Below are 21,106 nucleotides of genomic sequence, written 5' to 3' on the forward strand. Positions count from 1 at the left end.
AGTCTGATCTATCTTCATCCTGATGCAAAGGCATACTTTCAGATAAGCAATTCTAGATTCTTCAGGGGTGATTATCTTTTTTAGCCTTTTGACATGTTTATGGACATTCAAAAAACTTTACAATACAACCATGTAACATGATCAAACTGTTCCTAAAGTTCAAATATCTTTGATCTAAGGGCTTCCTTTACATAAATGACTGGTAGACTGAGAATGAGACCTTTGCAACCTTGACTAAGTATCAATTATATACTAGAAACTCTCATAGAATCATAGAATATCAGGGTTGGAAGGGACCTCAGGAGGTCATCTAGTCCAACCCCCTGCTCAAAGCAGGAAAACCTGCAAGCATACCTGAACTTGTCTGAGCAAGTAAACAATCATTCTTAGTGCTTTAACTATTCTTCACAGGTCTCTGATAAAGGTAGCCACTCATTCCAAAATCCTGCATATGGTTGTCTGTAATGTCCACTTTTGTCTCTTATCAAACCATCTCCCTTTGGAGTGAAAGCCTGGGTTGGGGAGTGCATCTACACAATCTGAGTTTAAGATCTGTGGAAGCCTGGTTAATCTAGACTTCACAGCAAAGCAATAGTTTTCAGAGTAGTTTAGCAACTATGAAAAACTTTCCGGTCACTAAGGACTTAATAGTACAAATCCTGACAGACATTACAACCAAAGACATCAATCGTTGTAGGGATGAGTCTCTTTCCTTTAGCTGCCCTCCAAAGTGAGGGTTCTGTGGGAATGATTCATGATTCATCATTTCTTTCCATGGCCACCTGACATGGAAAAGCAACTCCTTTGCAGATGTGAATTTCAGGCATTAGAGTTAAAATAAGGGGCCTTCAAGACTTCAGCAGTAAACCTCATATTGAAGAAGTGGGGACAAAATGGATCTATTTGCTTAGAACACCAGATACCTCCTGTACTGATCTGTAATGGGCAGTGGCTCCCCAATAAAGGCAGTCTTTGCATAGTGGAATGCCTTTTCTCCAATTCCTCTGCTCCATCAGATTTTCAGAAAAGTAAAACAAGCCTCAGATAATTTTCATAGCACTTACTTAGGCTTATCAGTTTAAATGCCCAGATCTTCTGGGCATTGACTCAAAACCAAACCCAAACTCACTCAATCTTACAAAATGGATCTTGGCATCTTATTAGATGTGGAACCTGAATGCTCTTTTTAAGGTGCAACACGTTATCTTGAAACCTAGGAAGACAGCTACATGGAGATATGCTAAGATGTGGTAAAATGCAAAAAAGTCCATGTGTTCCTGTCATTCATTTTTTGGGACAATTTGTTTTATAAAAGACATACTCAGGACTTGGTTTGGTTACTAGTAAAGTCCATCTCAATTACAACAGCCTACTGTCCTCCAATACAGGGATCATGAGTGCAGAATAAGTAGCTAATGTGCTTAGTCCACAACACCAAATTTCCTCCTGAGTGTGTCTAGAGGCCAAAAGCTTCATATGTCCCCTACCTAGCTGTTAAAACAGCCTCCTTTCTCCTGACAACTTCTATAATGCAGTTATGCATTGTCAATATCAAAATCTACAACAAACTGAAAATCTGGGACAGGGTAAAATAGATTATTATAAAAATTAAATAAGACGACCTACTGCACTGATTGTGTATTATTAATTTTCATATTTCATTTTAAAAGATTTTCATTTTAAAAGAACTGCTGCAAAATTCCCAGTCTGCTGCAGCAGAATGCTACAGAATCCAGCGATTTTGAGTATAAACACCAGCTAAAAGCTGCTCCTGTGTACACTTACCATATTCAAACTGTTCAAGATCAAAAATGCTTTTGGAACATTTCTAATCTTATTGAATTCATTTATCTACACCTCTACAAGTACATTTAGTAAATTAACTTTCTGTATCAAGTGGACCTTTATAGAGCTGGAAACTTATGTTCTGATGTAGATGTTAAACTGTATGACTTTATTTTGCAGATGTTGCTAAATTTGCATAAGAAGAGTTGGATGGAAGGTTTGACACTTCAGGACTATAGTGAACATTGCAAACTCAATGAAACAGTAGTGAAAGAGATGCTGGAGTTAGCTAAGAATTATAACAAGGTATTCACGTTCAACAATAAAGTTGAAATTGCTCTTATGAAATAACTGACTGTAGCAAATTTCATTGGATAAGAAGTTGATTACAGATCTCTTTGTATACGCTTATAGTAATGTCCTAGAAAATAAACACTAACTAGAACACTGAATAATTGCAAGCAAATAACTTTTGAGGCTTCAGTGATCACTAATATTTTAACACTCTCTTTTGGGGGCAGTATGGGAATGTTCATGTTTTGTATGATATATATATTGAGTAGAGTAACTTCCATGGATTTGGCAAATAAGGTATAACTCTGGCTATAATTTGTAGACCAAAGCTTTGTGAGCATTGAGTTCCTGATTGCTAACCAACTAAAGATTAACCATTGTTCGTACTGAATGCTTTGGGCACCTGAGTTTGGCCCCAGTTTAGCAAAGCACCTAAACATATGTAGCTTTAAGGATGTGTGTAATCTGTCCCATTGATTGTATTTAACTCTTTGAAGTGGATGGGTCTTGAAATCCTGTAGTTGCACCTTAATGCAGAATATTTTGGATTTAATTTGATTTCTCATTTCATTGCTGCCATCAAAGACTACTAGAATCAAAGATTTAAAAAAATATATACTTCTATTGTAGTGTGTATTTGGAACTCTCTTTTTTAAATATATACAGCCTGATTCTTCACTCCATTACATTGGCAGAAAAAGTATCAGGCTCACACTTATTCATAACCTGTAATAATGACATTCCTAAATAAAAGAATGATTGAGACTTGCTCTACTTGTGAAGATACTTACTAGGAAAATGTACTGTATGTATTAAACATACTGTTTTAAAAAGTCTATTTTTAACTTGCTTATTGGAAGTCCCAAAATATTAAACGTGAATATTTTATTTAATAGTTTGTCAAGGACATAAACCCTCCAGATCAGACATTTTAACATTAAACATAAATAAACAGGGAACTTTACATACAAAAAAAACCTATTTAAAGAAATATATAGAAGTTGTTTAAACTAGAATACAAAAATGCATAGTAAAAAATCAAACTTCCCTTTGTTAGAAACAACAAGGTTAATGCTGTACTTTGAACATTATATTTTTAACCTGTTTTATCTAGCTGTTGATGTGATTATTAGGTGCAAAATTCCACCCTTGTGTAACATTTTATCAGTTCTAAGTGTATTTTTCTTTAATATAGTTTGAGTAAATCTAAAATATCTGACAATAAAGCTGTTCATGAATCCTCCCCTTAATCTTTTGCACTGACATTTTAACAAATTTGTGCCACCTTTGCTGAGCAATTGAAGTGCCTTTCCTTTTGACTTAATACAGGCTTCTGAAACACTGCTGTCCTTTTGATTTTTAAGAAGAAATTGTATTTTTATAATCTTGTGGCTCTAGAAAAAAGTAAACAAAATCTGAAACACCGACCTTTTTTGTATTTTTCACAGGCTGTGGAAGAAGAAGATAAGATGACACCTGAACAGCTGGCAATAAAAAATGTTGGCAAGCAGGTGAGATGTAATGAATTATTGTGAGGTGAAATAACCTGATTTTTTTAAAATATATTTTAATATTATTTTAGTCACATGCATTGTAGGTGATTTCTGTGCTATAGTCTGGCTGTCCTGAATTCCCTACAGGAGTTGAATTTACACCTAATGGAGAATATTATTTAGGCCTCTGATTTTAGGTAATCTGCAGAGTGGTTACAAAATTGTCCTTTGGTAGCAAGGGGCTGCCACAACATTTTTATAATGAAGTTTAAAGGTATATTGTGGATAAATTGTTCTAATCCACTGAGGAATATCCTGTAATTTCTGCATCTTTCCTCTTTTTAAAAAGAAACAAACAAAAAAACTAAATACACTATTGCATTCTGAAGGAGTTATACTATGTTTTTTTTTTAAAGAGGCAAGTCCGTCAGTCAGTCTGGTGCATTACACTGTGGCTGAAGAGCCAGTAGAAGGGGAGTAAGTTCACCCACTATTCAGAAAAAATTGATGCTTGATGCCAATACACACATAAGTACACTAAACACCTTCGTGTTCCCTTCTGCTCCATAAGAAAAACAGTTTAGGACCATAATTAATATTTTGGGGGGCGGAAGGGAGGCTATTAAATGAAGTCCATCCTTCTGTCATGGCAGGATGTAATCTTCTGACTGAGGACTTGACAGATATTAAATTAGCGATATGTTTTATTTTAGCCTAAAAGCCAAAGAAAGAAAAGTGTTGAAATGGAAAAAGATTAAAATTGTTAAGAAAACATATTGTTCTCAGAGTTCAGTAGACTCGGGGGGCAATAGGAACAATGGATAGCTTTAAAAAACCTCCAAACTATTTTCCCTTAAAGGAGAGGCAGGATTTATTCATATGGCTGGCTGTAGTAGAACCTGAACTGTATTTCAGAGGATTATGGAATATTTTTGTTTCAACTTCCAACAAACTGATGTTATAACTTATCTGTAATTTTCTTCGAGTCGTACACTTTTGTAGCATTCAAATCTGTAGCAGGAAACAATCAAAAATAAATATATAGGAAGAACCATCTTTTTCAAAGATCTAAAACAGTAGTAAATATCCCTTCTTGTGAGCCTGAACCCAGGTGTAATCTACAATCTAAACAATTCTTTAAAAGCTGGTGCAGATTTTTTAAGTTAATACAGAGTTAAAAAGTCAGATTTTTTTCCTCACACATCCAACTTTTTTTTCTAAAAGAAACTGTCAAAGGTATCTTGTAAAATCTTTAAATGAAATAGTTTTATTTTCAGGTTTTTTTTTCCTCTGTCATTTATACACCAAGTTCTGTAGACACACAGCTGCTGATGTGAATATTTGTCCTCTGTTTGGAAAGGTCCTTAGTTTGAATGGAGAAATCTTGAAGAACTACAGGACTTTGTAAACGGATTATGCAAAAGAGCAGCTTAGATTTGTGACATCTGTGGCCATCAGAACTATTTTGTATGTGGAATAGGATCAATAAATATTTTAAATTGATCCTTTACTGTGTGCAAATGCTTTTTCTTTTTTTAAAATTTGTCTCCACTATTGTAATATCTGTATAGTGGGCTCTGTACAACCAAATGACATAATAGATTGAGCAAATGTGCTCTTTATGGCATAATGTGAGGATAATTTAGTTAGGCCCCAATGCTGCAAAAGTTTATGTATGTGCTTAGCTTTACCACTGAGAGTGAACTTGTGTGAATACATGACATGGATCCATTTTATGTAGGTAATTTAATAATACTTGGCACTTATGTAGTATTTAATATTTTCAAAGCACTGTACAGACTTAAGCTCCAATTCTGCGGAGACTTGAGAACATGCTTAACTTTATACACTAAGTAATTCCCTTGAAGTCTGGGAACTCAGCAAGAGTTAAACACTGTGTAATATTCTTGAAGCCACTGAGACTACTCACAAGTGTAAAATTAAGCATGTGTATAAATCTTTACAGGATTGGGGACCCAAGATTATATACAGCTTTGAAAATACAGAGCACCACATTTGTATTGCTAAGGTGGAATCCTGGCCTTGTTGAAGTCTGACAAAACACCCCGTTTTTCATTTTAAATAGTATGAATCTCACTTCCACAAAAATAGTTTCAAAAATGGGTATTTGAGTGATATAAATGTCTATTTAAGTAATAGGCTAAAATAGCTTCAAAAGAAGTTGTCCTACTCTCAACTTTTACAGACTTCCCTCAGGTTTTTCTTTTTAATATGGGGAATGAGGATAACCACAAAAATAAATTTGAAGGTCTGTCTTAACCTTGCAAAAACAAGAAGGTTAAAGCCATGACTAAAATTGCATTCCTAGCACATTCTGTTTGGCTGTAGCTGAGTTTACAGAATAATAATCAAAGGTAACGTGTGGGAAGGGAGGGTGTACATGACACTCCCATTTCTACCAGGTTTAGATGCCCTGCCCTGAACCCTGCTGCATGCCACCAGAACATGCGCGCACACGTGCTTTCTTGCGCTCTCTCTCCAATGTATAGGTTTCATGGTTAGTTCTAAAGTAGTGTTTGACTACAGTATAGTTTTTATTGACCTAGCTTCTAAAATCTGAGGCAACTACGATACTGTGAGTGAAATCCTGGCCCCGTTGAAGTCAGGGAGGAGTTTTGTCATTGACTTCATTGGAGCCTGGATTTCACCTATGTGTGGAACTGCATAAAAACATTTGCTGTCACTGTATCCATCAAGAATTTGAAGAGACCGATTTGCTTATTAGCCTACATATAACATCTATGAATAATATGAAGAGCTACAGGGTCTTAGAAAATTAGAATCAAAGTTACATGCAGTATCTTGAAGGAAGGAAAATTTGGGGGCTTTAATAGGCTCTCAGTGTCTATTAATTCACTGTGTTCTCAAATAGTTGAAATCTGTCATCTCTGAAGTGTTCATTTTTTAGTGATTCCTCTGATAGCCTACTTTAATATTTATTTTTCAGGACCCCAAACGTCATTTAGAAGAACATGTGGATGTGCTGATGACCTCAAATATTGTCCAGTGTTTAGCAGCTATGTTGGATACAGTTGTATTTAAATAATGCATTTACTGTTAATGTGGTGCTTTCTGTGTATATTCTTCTATTGTTTTTAACACTTGGAAACCAGAGACTGCTGAAAGTATATTTGGTTAAATGGAAGACATCTGGCATCATTTGCAGTCTAAGAGCAGCACTATAACACCTTTCAGTCTCTGTTGTGCAATTACTTCTGTTTCTTTATGTCAGGGTCTTTGCAGATTCCAAAGCAGTTCAAGAACACAGAGTGGGCAAATTGTATTAAGTTTTCATTTAATATTTGGGGGGAAATCAGTAGTACATATATATTTTGATTGTTGCTACATAATAAAAATACATTTACAGTCTCTCGTTTGTTTAAGGTTTTTTGTCAATATACGGAATGGACAACGTTGTAGAAAACTCATGCAGATAAATCTGGTTTCCTTTGCATTTTTAGTGCATATTAAGTGAAACATCGATGAGCTAGCAAAACTTCACAAATGAAATATGACTTCCATTAATCATGAGGTATCCTAGAAAACATACTTTTTTCATAAATAGTGATGAGTACAAAAGAACATTGACATACAATTTTTTTTATAATGCAAGACAACTCCATCCAATGCAAATGCTTATGAAAATGACATATGTTGATACACTGATGCTCAGCACATCTCCAACTGCCCTAACTCAAGCAGGTTCTTTCCTGGATAGCTGATATTCTATGATAGCAATTGACCTAAGAATAAATTTTTGAAGAGGTTGTAAAGCCCATATGAAGTTGGGAGGGTATGTCTCTCAATGGAGATGAGGATAGCTGAAGGGGAATAGACATGATGAGGAAGAAGCATGTCTGCTGTACCCTGTGCTTGTACCATAGCAGCCTGCTCTGTAACCAGCTTCTTGAGTATAATGCAGCTTGACTCTACAATTTTCCTTTTACAACCCCCAAAAGGCATTTTCTAGTTCCTTACTTTGCCCTGCATTTTAGGAGCTCCACAGGAAAGGGACTGTGTTGCTGTTTGGGGGAGCTGGTGCATGTGATGACATAAGGGCCAGAAGGTACCAAAGTACTATCTTGGAAAGGGCAGGGGAAGGTTTCTAAGCAGTTACCATCTTGGCCTCTGAAGCCCCAGTGGAGCACAGCTTCATTAGGAGCTGAGCTGGATGGACAGTTTGATGCCTTCTGCAACACCCACTCCTCAACACGCACAAACACTTCCTCTAAGACAGTTCGTCAGCACCTGCCAGTGCATATCTTCCGATTATCCCAGTTTAGGAACTATGCATGTTAACAATTTAAAAAAATATAAAAAATGTTTTTGCGTGATCCCCAGTTTGCAACGAAATTAAGGGCAGTTGCTGCATAAATTAGCTTTTAATGTGCTAAATAATACAACCCTTCCCTGTGTCTCTAGTTTTACCCCATCTCCTGATCTTCCAACCACACAATCAATTACACCCTGGAGCGCATGGTGCTAGTGAAACAAATAAGCACCAGAAACTACAGCTGCTTGGCATGAAATACTGCTTCTCACAGAATTATATCTGTATTTTGCTGAAAATGAGGATGTATGGCATGCACTAAATCAACAGAATATGGGTAATGCAGTAGTGTGCATGACTAGCATTCATGAAAGACTTCACTAGAAGCATTTCCTTAAAGTATGATAGCTTCCATTCTAAAACATGGTTTTATTAAAACAACTAACCATAAACTAGTGCACAATAGGCTACTTCAAATGCCTCTGCTCACAATCTTGTACTCAAGTTATGGAACCCAAAATTGAAACACATTACTTGGCAGACAGATGCAAATGAAGCATTCAGTAATGTAGCTATTGGCTCCATTTCTGTAGCATTAAAGAGTCTTGATACATGATGACCTTCATTGTATATTTTTTCCTTAGGGAAAAAATAACCCATTGTAGCTAACTACTCTCCCCTTGCCCCTCCCCCAAGTTTCCTAACATTTTATGGTTTGTGTATTAATATAGTTTTAGTTCAGATTTTGGAAAGTTTGGAGAAATATCAACTCTATTTTTTTTTTCAAATTGATAAAATATCAATAACCCACTTTTTAAAATAGTGGGTATTGAATTTTTTAAAAATTATTTTAAACAGTTATTTTCTGGATCCCATCTGTTTAGAAGAGTCCTTTTGGTGGGCCTGATGGCAACAGACCTAAATTTTCATTCTCATTCTTTTCTGGTCTTTCTCTATCTAAGCTTGCCTGGTGCCCCTAATTTCAGCTTTGTTTCTGATGTTACTGCTAAATACACTATTGTGGAGCCTGGGGAAAGAGCTGGCAATGGGCTTCTCCAACAGAGCAAGGCCTGGAAAATAGGAATCACATGGCCTGTGTTATCATGCTAGTATATGAGACAAAATGCAAGATGTTGATGGTGATTATAAACAAAACTATTCAATGCACAGAGAAAACAAACTGTCACTTCTCCATTCTAATATATTAAGGGTTAATTGTAACAATATTTTGTGTACTTTCAGATGAAAATATGATTTTCAAGTCTCCTTTTAAAGGGAATAATAGTTAGATTCATAGAGTCCAAAGCCAGAAGGGACCACTGGGATCATCTAATCTGACTTCCTCCACAGGTATAGAACTTCCACCAAATAATTCCTATAGCATATTTCAGAAAAACATCCAGTCTTGATTTAAAGATTCACTTGGCACTTTATAAAGTAAAACCAGATTTGCTACTTCAAAAATTTTATAAATTGGTATTCAGAAAGGTACTGAGAAAGGAATTGAGACCAAGTTGTTTTTCTGGTTAAATGTACCACTTTCTTGTGGTGCAAAAACTATTTCCCAATGCTTTGTCTAATGGAACAAAGGTGAAGAGGATGCCATGTCGCTATGGTATCTGAAGCAGACATGTTAAAACAAAAAGATTCCAAGAAGGCCCTCTTGGTTCCCGTCTCCATCTAAATTTAATTCCTTTGTATGAAAATTCAGCCCAGTTTCAGATGGATGAAAGCAAAGCACGTTTGCACCATGGAGCAATCTAGTCTGAAATACCACTCCATGGAAAACCACACTCAGAATCCTGGTGTCAACTGAGAAACCAAGTGCTCACTACATCACCAGCTTGAGCTCCCAATAGATATGTCAAGCTTAGTGGCCAGGTTACCTTGAGCTAGAAGTTGTGCAGGTGGACAGGAGTCAGATTATGTGCAACACATAATTATGTATAAGGTTGTTCCTGGACCTGAAGATGATGATCACAGACCACCAGCCCAAAGGAGACATGAAAGCATGTGCTAATGGGGGAGGATTCTGCTATGAGCATCTTACAGGCACGGCCACGGCTTGTCACCTCACAAACTCTCCCCAGCAGGTGGAACTGAGGCCTCTGAACCTGAAGGAGCAACAACAGCCAGAAGGCAGAGAGGGAGCATACAGTGGTACTGGCTCAGCCTACCTACCCGGAAGACCAGAGCTTGTTGCATTGGCGCCTGAGGAAAAAAGGAGTCTTTGCTCCTGCTTGTTCTGCTCCTAGGGTGACCAGTTGCCCCAACGTTATTGGGATCACACTGATATTAGAGGCTTTGTCTTATATATGCAACTATACCCCCTACCTCCAAAAAAAGTATCCTGATCTTTCACACTTGCTATCTGGTCATCCTGCCCTCTCTCCCTGGGGGAAGAAGCTTGTTCCTCAGTCTTAGAAATGGCCTGGTCTTGTCCCTGCCCAGCTGTGAGGGGCTGGGCCTGGGAATGCTCTGTGGTTCCAGACAGAGCAGAGCCTGTTACCTTCAGTGGGCGGGGGGGGGGGGGCGTGATGGACCAGGCCCCTCACCCATACATTGCTGCTAGGCCTGCGGCAGGCACCCCCCTGAGCGGCAAACACTTGGGCTTGCTGAGCTGATCCCGTCCAACAACCCCCCTCATTCCCTCCCTGCCGCTTGCCTCTGCTTGTGAGTCCCCCACAGCGCCGGCCGGTAGGAGAGGAGGATGGAAGTGGCTTTAAGCTCTCCTGCCCCACGCAGGTCGCGAGCTCGGGGCAATGGGGAAAGCCCCCGCCTCCCTGATGCCCGGGAAGACAGGAGAGGATGCCCCGCGCACGCTGTTCCACCTGGATTATCCACGGAACCTTCAGCACTCCCCGCCTAACAGGTGGGGTGACTTGGGCCTGTTACACTGTGAAAATCGCGCCTGTCAACGTGGGTGTCTAGCTCTTCCCTAGTTTAATGAAATCGTTATTTGGGATCTCCCCTCCTCCACGCCCTAAATCTTTTCTCTGACAGGAGCTCTAGCAACACTTAAATTTATTTCTATGAATCGAGCTAACTGCTTCTGGCAAATCTATTACAAAAGATATCTCCCTCCTAGCCCTGCCTGTGTGATTCAGTCACTGAAAGAAAACACACGTCAAGTGGAAGGGAAGCTGGAGCGAGACGGAGAGATGGATGCCTTGTGCCATGCTTTTCTGATAATCTCCCGCATTACAGCACACAGATCAAATATTTATTTACTGAAGACTCAGTAAACATGACTGCAAATACATTAGGGCACTTCAGCTGTACAGCTTATAATTATTTCAAAAGGTAAAAGAGATGATACACTGTTCCTGTGTACATATGCTGCCTGAACGGAGTTTTATGGGTGTTTTATTTTTCCAACGCGGCAGTTACCTTTGGGGGGAGGGAGTTAGACTGAGAGGATGGGGGAGTATATCTTATAAAGGATGGCGTCCCGTTAGTGTGCACTTATAGTAGACGGGAAAGCCAAATTCTGGAACTTCTAAGGGGAGATAAGGCCTCCAGCAAGCGGTGTGTATGCTCTGCACATTGAAATCGTTACATTCAGAGTGAATGCTGACACCTGGGCTCATTCTGAACCCAAAAGTCTCCAGCATCTTATCTCTTTCCTTCTTCACAAAAAGGGGAAAAATTAGGAAATCGCAGGTCTTTGATTTTTTTTTTTCTTTCTATGCGTAGTCACAAAGCTCGAAAGGTCACACGGTAATGAGCACTCATAGCAAACACAGTATTCCCCCTCCCCCCTTGTATCCCACAATAAAATCATCTCCTTCAATTTGCCATGATCGTCGCGACCAGGAGCCAGGTGATTATCCTAATTAATGTCTATCTAATTAAATTACTGTCAGCGGTTAACCAATGGCAGGAGCCGTTTCATCCGCTCCACAAGCAAGCAAGATCAAAAGTGAGTCTTTCCTTATTGCTGCATAGTGTCAATTGGCCAATCTCTTCTCCCAGGGAAAAAAAAAAAAAAAGTAAATCAAACGTTGGGGAAGTATTTGGTGGGAGAAGTGCTTTCTGCCTCGGGAGGGTCCCAGGATGTCTAGTTGATGTTAAGAGGAGCCCTTTAGAACCCGAGACTGAAGGGTGAATATCTCGGTGCTTGAGCTATGCAGCTGGAGCATTGTCTTTCTCCCTCTGTCATGCTCTCCAAGAAATTTCTCAATGTGAGCAGCAGTTACCCACATGCAGGCGGATCTGAGCTTGCCTTGCATGATCATCCCATTATCTCGACCGCTGACAACCTGGAGAGAAGTTCACCTCTGAAAAAAATTACCAGGGGGATGACGAATCAGTCAGATACAGACAATTTTCCTGACTCCAAGGACACACCAGGGGACGTCCAGAGAAATAAACTCTCTCCCGTCTTGGACGGGGTCTCGGAGCTTCGTCACAGTTTCGATGGATCTGCTGCAGATCGCTATCTGCTCTCTCAGTCAAGCCAACCCCAGTCCGCTGCCGCTGCTCCTAGTGCCATGTTCCCTTACCCCAGCCAGCATGGACCCGCGCACCCAGCCTTTTCCATCGCCAGTCCAAGCCGCTACATGGCTCACCATCCTGTGATCACCAATGGAGCTTACAACAGCCTCCTGTCCAACTCTTCTCCCCAAGGTTACCCAACGGCGGGCTACCCTTATCCCCAGCAGTACGGCCATTCCTACCAAGGGGCGCCTTTCTACCAGTTCTCCTCCACCCAGCCGGGGTTGGTGCCCGGCAAAGCTCAGGTCTACCTGTGCAACAGGCCACTCTGGCTGAAATTTCACCGGCACCAGACAGAGATGATCATCACCAAACAAGGGAGGTAAGCGGCACTTGCGGCTGCTGCACGGAGCGACTGGACATTAGGTGGTGGGGTTGGGACTCCAAACTCTTCCTTACGGAGGCTTTGGAGGGGGGCGATCTGCGCTTAGTGTTCGGGGTGACTGACAATGCAACCCACAAAGTCCGGCGTGAAAATGGGGAGCTGGACGGGTAGGTCACAGGGGGCGCCTGGGTGGCAGCTGCTAGGGTGGCTCGTGATATGCTAGTACAAGGTGCCTAGAGATAGGGTGCAGGTCTCTACCTGGCCAGCAGTCCCTCCGGAGAGGGCCCCCAATGCGGCTCCCTCCTCCTTTTGAACTCATCCCCTCTTCATACAGCCCTTTAAGGTCCCCCCGTTGTTATTTATCACGAAACTGGTTGGTTTTGTGTGTGTGTGTTTTCTTTTAACAGGCGCATGTTTCCTTTTCTAAGTTTTAATATTTCTGGTCTCGATCCCACGGCTCATTACAATATTTTTGTGGATGTAATTCTGGCCGATCCCAACCATTGGAGATTTCAAGGAGGCAAATGGGTTCCTTGCGGCAAGGCGGACACCAATGTACAAGGCAAGTTCTTCCAATTAACACTTTTCCCGACACATATTTAGGTGAGAGTAGTTAATTAAAGCCTTTGTGGACTGGCTCAGGCGGCTTCTTAAACGAGAATGGGCCAATGATGCTTTTAAAAAAAAATAAAAAGAGGGAGGGGGAGTGAAGGGTGTTCAGAAAATGCTATTTTAATCCTCCCCGGTTAAAACGAAGGAAGCATCGCTGGTAACGCGCTGCTAAGTTTAATGCGATTCACAGGACCCCTGTGTGTGATGCTACAGTTGCAAGAAAGGGTGTGTGTGTAAGAATCGTGGTGTGTTTATTTGTTTCTTTAGGAAACCGAGTGTACATGCACCCCGATTCCCCCAACACAGGAGCCCACTGGATGCGTCAGGAAATCTCTTTTGGGAAATTAAAACTTACAAACAATAAAGGAGCATCGAACAACAACGGGCAGGTCAGTGAACCTCACACACGCTCTTATTTGTTGCTTCCAATAAAATCCTGAAAATTCAGATCAGATCCCTGTTTTCTTAAATAAATCATACTGCTAGGGTAAAACGTGTTAATTTCTATTCCTAACGAGTTGGAATTGTACAGGACTTCTGAGAAAGGGGGGAAAAATAATCCTGCACAACCCAGCAACAAAACCCAGACCCAGATCAGAGTTGGGTTATGTATGGGGGGAGGGGGGAAGAGCATTCTGAAGTGGAGTGAATCTGTAGCTATCCTGCTAAAAGGGAGCGATGACTAGGTGGTGTCTTAGGGGTGCATTTCTCCTTCTCTGTTGAGTATAATCCTCTCTTGACAGCTCGGCCACGGCTTTTTATTCAAGCGCTTTAATACCAGCAAATATCCGTCTTTTTCTCCCTCTCCTCGCTCCAATTTAGCGTTTCTGCCCCTTTGTCCCCCTCCCTTTTCTCTGCCTGACAGATGGTGGTCTTGCAGTCCTTACACAAGTACCAGCCCCGTCTGCATGTGGTGGAAGTGAACGAAGACGGGACGGAGGATACTAACCAGCCGGGCAGAGTGCAGACGTTCACTTTCCCGGAGACTCAGTTCATAGCCGTCACCGCCTATCAGAACACCGATGTAAAGAGCTTGGCGCTGTATTTCCCGCGCGGCCATCCTCACCCTCAACCGGCCAGCAGCGCTTTAGAGCTTCCGAGGCCGGCTCGTGGGGCTCCGTGTAGGTGCCCGGGGAGAGAGAAGCGGATACACGCCGTGCAGAGTGCTGGCGCGCGCGTGTGTCTGCGGCCAAGGGGTGATTGAATCCAGCCGGCACCGTTGTATTCCCCCGCCCGGCAGGATCCGGGCGGGCTGGACCTCGGTGTATATATTTGACGTTGCAATTCTGTACCTTTTGCTAAAACCGTCACGAATTGTGAGCCCCAAATCCGCAACACGAGCAAATGTGTGGATCAGATTTCTGTTTCTTTGCATTTGCCCTGGTTAGTCTCACGAGCACACACAAGTCTGGCGTGGGGTCTACAGAGTGAATATTTCATAGGGGCGCAATAACCATCAGTTTCAACAGTGAACATCTTCTTAGGAGGCCAAGCGGAAACCCGATTGGCATTTATTATATTAAAACTAGAGTATAATATTGGTCAATAGCTGTTATGTTCCCATTGAAAAACACACATTTAATCTGAGGTGATTTTTAAGCAAGTCTGCAAAGAGCCACTGATGCTGCTGACTGTGTTGGGGGTGATGGTACATTTTAATCAGAATAAAATCCTGTTAATGTAGAGACAGATATTTTTTGCTCTCACTTTTAAATGGCATGCATTAAAATAAAAGTCGGTGTATTCCGTTTTCGATTGCTAAACCAAGCATAGCTGCAATAATCTCTTAAAATGTTATATAAAAACACTTGAAATATTCATTTCTTATCCTACATTTTAACTTTAATTGTGAATAATTACTTTTCAGAATAGACTGTCAAAATTATTTCACATTTTTATCAGTAATTGCAAGACGCAACAATTTTCCTCTAATTAAAACCTTTATAAATACGCTAAGCTTAGTTTTTATATTTTGAATAGCGGCAATTTGAGCAACTAATGAAAAAAAGATCGAACAGCTATGCTTTAACAATGCGTCTCCTGTCCGTTGTCATGCTTTCATTATGTATAGGTACGAGAAAATACTCATTGATCCTCTATTTTCCTTCCCAGATTACACAGTTGAAAATAGATCACAACCCTTTTGCAAAAGGCTTTCGAGACAATTATGACACGTAAGTAAATGGTATTTTTATTATCCATTTTATCGGATGCTCCCACATAGGCCGGTAGAGACTCTATTTGGTTTAGTATTTGGGGTTGTATTAAAAATCTCTTTAATTATTTAAACATTGAAATACTCAGCATTGAACTTTAAAAAAAGAAAAGAAAAAAAAAGTTCTCCCAGAGAAGAGAAAGCAAATGCAGGCTCCTAAACTCGGGACTGGGTTTCGGGTGACTGAATAGAAATGAAATTCAATTGTCTCCCTTATTTTTCATGGAAAACTCTTGGTTTCCGCATTAATTTGTACGCCTGGGTTAGTAAGAGGCAAATCTTCTGTGCCGAAGAGATAGCTGAAAGAGGCTGGCTAGCACATTCAATACAACCTTGTGCAGTTTGGGGACAGATGCTCTTCTCACCCCCTCTGCCTGCATCTGAGGCTGCGTGTGACTTTGGCAGTTGTGATGTTCTTTCTGGCATATGACTTTGTACCCATTTTCAAGTTCCAGTTTATTCAAGCTGTGTATGTAGGCTATGAAATAAGGACCTCTTGAATGGGAGTTAAACTACTGAATATAAATGACTCTTTAACTCATCCTGGACACTATACAGAGAGTTTTAAAGAAAATTTCTTCTGTTTCTCAGTCTGGTTTTCATTTTGGCGTTTTTGCCGTTCCTATATATCTAATCTCTATATAATAGGAAATGTCTTCGTGGAAGGCAAATATACGTAGGGTTCATTATGCTTTTATCCAAGATCATTGGCCATACATACTGGTCTAATCTTTGACCGATGGTATGTTTGTGATACGGATTCAAACTTGACTTTAGAGGTTTGCCCCATGCTCCTTTTCCCGCATTCAATGAAACAGCCCAACATCTTCATGAGACAATGTACACTGGTCAATGGCCCCTGTAAGGAAGGTTTGGAATAGGTAGAAAGAGCACCCAAGCTAAGGTGCTATTTCTGAGTACTTCTGATTCCTTTTATCCCCAACAAAAATGAGACTAATGACATCTTACGCCCATCTCCTATTGCTGTGCCTGTAAAGCAATAAAATCAACGAACTGCTCTAGCATTTGAGTCTAGAAGGGGGAATCATCTAGAAAATGAGTGAGAAGTGTCCTTAACCCAGTGCTACTCGGAGACCTGGTGGGAGGTGGGGAACTCAGACATAATGGGAAAGCGCACGGGTTTTTGCTCACCTAATTTTGCCTGAGCTCCTATTCAGTTGGAACAGAGTGGGCTGCTGACCACCTGCCAGGATTGGGCTCTGTGTTTAAGGGGAATATTTTTATTTTTTCCTTCTGAGTAAGAGAAACATATATTTGTTTTAAGGAAATGGGAACAGCCCCCCAGATAAAGCCTTTTCCGGATCCCATTGAAGTCAGTAGGAGATTTGCCACGAAGTAAGCCCCACATTGACTAAAACACTTAAGTATGTGCTTAATTTTAAGCAGTTGCGTAAATATATCCCTATTCAGCAAATCAGTTAAACCCCATTGAAATAATGGGATTAAGCACACACTTAAAGCTAGGCACGTGCTTAAATGCTTTTCTAAATCAGGGCCTAAAACTGGGATCAAGCTCCTAGAGTGATCACTCTGCTTAAATTTAAAGTAGCTGGCTGTTAAATATTACACACATTTATTCTTATTTGAAAAATATAATTGTAGCTGGTTCACTCCCCTTCCCAAAAATGCAATGGAATGTGCAGCAAGTGATCAGAGGGAAAATACAGGGGTTCTGGTGATTTTGGTAAAAGCCGCAAAGGAGAAGTTAAGGAGTATTTGAGCATACAAAATAGGTCATTGGTGCAGTGCAGAGACGACATGGTCTGTGTAACTTAAATAGGACTTTTCTATATATAGGGTAGACTAACGATGAAAAACCTTCTGGACTTCTCCAACCACAACATGTCTCTGCTTTCTTTTCTTTTAAATTATAAACTTCACACGTATGTCTCTTTAAAAAGAGCTTAAATGCTGTCTAGCACATCGCATTTGTTTAAGGGCCAACTGTGTTCTGGATAAGTAATTTCAGGAGGCGTGGAGGGTTAATTAAAGCACAGTTTTAGCCTGAATGAAACGCACACACTAACTATTCATCCATTAAGGGTTTTATAAACACAAATTGCAGCCCAAGATTGAAAGCTTATATATAGGTTATCTTGGAAAAAATTGGGCTCATCTGCTTTTAAAATTCCTTCAGTAGGTGTCTGAAGATTAGCTGAAATTAAATTCAATAACATCTTGATAGTTGGTTTGTGACTCTGAACAGTAAGTGTCAAACCGCAGAGATAATTTTTCAGTCTGCCATTCACGCTGTTTGCTACAAATGGACCAGGTTACCTGTTGCGCGTATTGTGGGCTTGGTCAATTTTCCACAATGCAGAATTTCCCAAGGTACCATGAAGGATAGTAGGATGTTAGCTGACTTGTGGATTTTAAATAAATAAAAACAAGAAACTTCAGCCTTTAAATTACGACCCTACTAAATATATACAGAGCAAACTCTTTTTCAGTTTGTGCTCGCCTATTTTTTTTTTTTAAAACATTTAAAACGTTAGATCCACTTTGCGGGTGGTGTGTGTAAAATAATCTGATTTTTTAAAAACGTTTCTGGCCTCCGATAGCCTCCCCAGTATTCAATGTAAAGATGAACCAGAACTGTAGGGATATCTGCCTGGTTTGTTTCAGGTTGTCATGTCAATCTGGTCAACTGGTTTCTTTAAATCACGGAATGGCCCCGCTTCTGCACCTGTGCTAAACTCTTGTGGTTCTGCGTAATGCATTTTCGGGGTATTTCTGTTAAGTCTCTCCGCTCCGGGCACAGCAGCTCCTTACCGAGCAGTTCTGAAACGGGGCTCTCTTGCCAGGGAGTATGCACTGGGTGAAATCCTGGCCCCACTGAAGTCAATGACAAAACTCCCGTTGGCTCCAGCGGACCCAGGGATCCATGCAGGGTGCCTGCCTGCCTGCACCCTGCTCTGGCTCAGGACACCCAGAACTCTGCCCTTCTCTTTGGCAGGATCTACACGGGCTGCGACATGGACCGGCTCACGCCTTCCCCCAATGACTCTCCCCGCTCGCAGATCGTGCCTGGGGCACGCTACGCCATGGCGGGCTCCTTCCTGCAGGACCAGTTCGTGAGTAACTACGCCAAGTCCCGCTTCCACCCCGGCGCCGGCGCTGGCCCGGGACCAGGCAGTGACCGCAGCGTGCCCCACACCAACGGGCTGCTCTCTCCACAGCAAGCCGAGGACCCCGGGGCCCCGTCTCCGCAGCGCTGGTTTGTCACCCCGGCCAACAACCGCTTAGATTTCGCGGCCTCCGCTTACGACACGGCCACTGACTTTGCGGGCAATGCCGCCACCCTGCTGTCCTATGCAGCGGCCGGGGTCAAGGCGCTGCCCCTGCAGGCTGCTGGTTGCACGGGGCGGCCGCTGGGCTACTACACTGACCCTTCGGGATGGGGGGCGCGCAGCCCCCCGCAGTACTGCGGCAAATCCAGCTCCATGCTCTCCTGCTGGCCCAACAGCGCAGCCGCTGCCCGGATGGCCACCAGCAACCCTTACCTAGGGGAGGAGGCGGACAGCCTGGTCACCGAAAGATCCCCCTTGCCGGGCGCTGAGGACTCCAAGCCCAAAGACTTGTCTGACTCCAGCTGGATCGAGACCCCCTCGTCCATTAAATCCATCGATTCCACCGATTCTGGGATTTACGAGCAGGCCAAGAGGAGGCGGATCTCGCCCTCTGACACCCCGGTGTCAGAGAGCTCCTCTCCCCTCAAGAGCGAAGTGCTGACCCAAAGGGACTGTGAAAAGAACTGCGCCAAGGACATCGGCTACTATGGCTTCTACTCCCACAGCTAGACTCTGCCCCGTCCCTTTGCTTCGCTTTGTAGTCGGGCTCACGCCGCCACGATCTCCCGTGAATACAACAGTCCTTTTGCACAACAACTTCTCCGCAGTTAGCGCACTGATCCCAACTTTAGCTGTATCTTTTTATTCCCCCCGTGAAAGAGTTTTAGCTGTAATCCTCGCTCCCTGATTCCCTTTCTGAAGTGTAAAGAAACCCTCCAACCCCTTTAGGAGATCTTGACTTTCTTTGGCACCCGGTGCTGGCGCTGATATGGGAAAGCAGCAATTCCTGCCGTTGAATCTCCCTCTAATTCTCCTAACCCCATCGATGAGCAGGATGTTTGACTCTTAAAACCATACAGCGCTTCCTTCCTTTCCCATGGATGGATAGTTGGGGATGTTAGTAAGTTTAGTAGAACAAAGCCTGTGAAACGCCTGTACATAGTGTTTAATTTATTGTAACGAATGACTATACCTTTTTGTTCCCATTGTGGAGTCCCAAAACTAGATCATGTTTAACTTTCTCGATTTCTCCTCTCCCAACCCCCAAAGTTCACTCTCTGTTCTAAATGCCTCTGGAAACACAAAATGTCCAATAGAAATAGCACTGAATAATGGGTTTCACACTTCCTTGCGATCCCTCGCATGGCATAAATTACTCTGTGCCCTAAACTGACACATCTGAGGAGTATCTGTGCTTGCCCCTCAAAAGAATAGCGATCGATCCGGTTGGAAAGTCGATTAAGTAGCGGGACGCCTTCAAACAGCGAAGTAACCGCATCTGTAATTTTTTTTTCTTGAAGAGGAGTAGCTCGACAGCAACGTTATTTTTGCCCTATTTGTTCCTCCCACCCTTCCAAGTGCCAAATCCATTACTGGCCTGTGCAGGTGCCAAATATGCTGACAAACAGTTTCCAAATTTCATTGCAGTTTCTCCCCCTTTATTTATATTTCTGTAAATCGTTGTAATGAATAACCTACAAACGATATAGACGACTGAATTGTTGGTAATCATAGTGTAGTCCAGTGAAGATGAGTTGTGAGTTGTATATTTTACTGCATTTAGTTTTGGAATTGACTTTCATAAAGTAGATAACTGAATCTAACTTTCTGGGGGATACAATAAGTATTGCGAGTAAGAGTGATCTCTCCTCTACGTCTCTTACTACTTTGAGAAGGAGCATTCATAACCCCCAAGCTCTCCCCCGTGGAAGTAGAATAGTAAGTCTTTGAATTCTGAGTAGCAAATCTATACAATTAAAGCATTTTTATATAAAAAAAATCAAGTGAAATATGCATCAGGCAAAATAGTCAGCCAAAATTCCAGCCGACGGGGAAATTTTTCCTAATAGAAATTCAGGGTCATAAACGTGTGTATATTTTTGGCTCCTCTGTAAATCTAATGTTGTGATTTTTATATTTGTTCTGTTATGTGTGTGGAACTGAATGATTTATACAAGTGCAAGCTCCATTGAGATGTTTTGTTTTTTGCCCGTTTGTATTGTCTGTGTATAACAAGTAAAATAAACCTGGCAAAACGTTAACGTGGTGTTTGAAAGCAGTTTACGTTTTACAAAGATGCAGTTGAAATTATCTAACTGGCCTAGGGGGAAGAAATCCAGTGGATACTAATGGCAGCTCACTTTTCATGGGTTTCGAGTGATAGATTAAAAACATGCGGTCATTCCATTGTTTTCCTGTCCTATAGTGTTGTGTAGTTCCAGGTTTGCATTTCTGCTTTCCCAGGGGGACAGAGAGGAAGTGGGAGAGGAATGCTTTCTTCTT

The 21,106-nt window shown here is 41.6% G+C and overlaps 2 protein-coding genes across 2 annotated transcripts in view; both read left to right on the forward strand.

Annotated features, from left to right (window-relative positions):
• PSMD14 (proteasome 26S subunit, non-ATPase 14) overlaps positions 1 to 6,962 on the forward strand; it is a 60,085-nt gene extending 53,123 nt beyond the window's left edge. The window contains exons 10-12 of the mRNA XM_073305619.1: positions 1,966 to 2,091; positions 3,528 to 3,590; positions 6,541 to 6,962. Of these exons, the coding sequence (XP_073161720.1) occupies positions 1,966 to 2,091; positions 3,528 to 3,590; positions 6,541 to 6,639 (288 nt within the window). The 3' untranslated portion in view covers positions 6,640 to 6,962. The remainder of the gene's footprint in view (positions 1 to 1,965; positions 2,092 to 3,527; positions 3,591 to 6,540) is intronic.
• Positions 6,963 to 11,990: 5,028 nt separating this feature from the next.
• Positions 11,991 to 20,865, forward strand: TBR1 (T-box brain transcription factor 1). The gene is made up of 6 exons (XM_073304738.1): positions 11,991 to 12,682; positions 13,093 to 13,247; positions 13,565 to 13,686; positions 14,163 to 14,321; positions 15,410 to 15,471; positions 18,490 to 20,865. Exons 1-6 carry the CDS (start codon positions 11,991 to 11,993, stop codon positions 19,331 to 19,333), a joined length of 2,034 nt encoding a protein of 677 aa, XP_073160839.1. The 3' UTR covers positions 19,334 to 20,865.
• Positions 20,866 to 21,106: the final 241 nt, after the last annotated feature.

The sequence above is a fragment of the Lepidochelys kempii genome, chromosome 11 (genome assembly GCF_965140265.1).
Source record: "Lepidochelys kempii isolate rLepKem1 chromosome 11, rLepKem1.hap2, whole genome shotgun sequence".
In the NCBI taxonomy this organism is placed as follows: Eukaryota; Metazoa; Chordata; order Testudines; family Cheloniidae; genus Lepidochelys; species Lepidochelys kempii.

What these genes read in the sequence shown, in the direction of transcription:
- TBR1 (XM_073304738.1), top strand. Translation starts at nt 11,991, where the DNA reads ATGCAGCTGGAGCATTGTCTTTCTCCCTCTGTCATGCTCTCCAAGAAA. An exon ending in CATCGAACAACAACGGGCAG is followed by an intron (nt 13,687 to 14,162) that starts GTCAGTGAACCT and finishes TCTGCCTGACAG; the next exon opens with ATGGTGGTCTTGCAGTCCTT. An exon ending in TTTCGAGACAATTATGACAC is followed by an intron (nt 15,472 to 18,489) that starts GTAAGTAAATGG and finishes TCTCTTTGGCAG; the next exon opens with GATCTACACGGGCTGCGACA.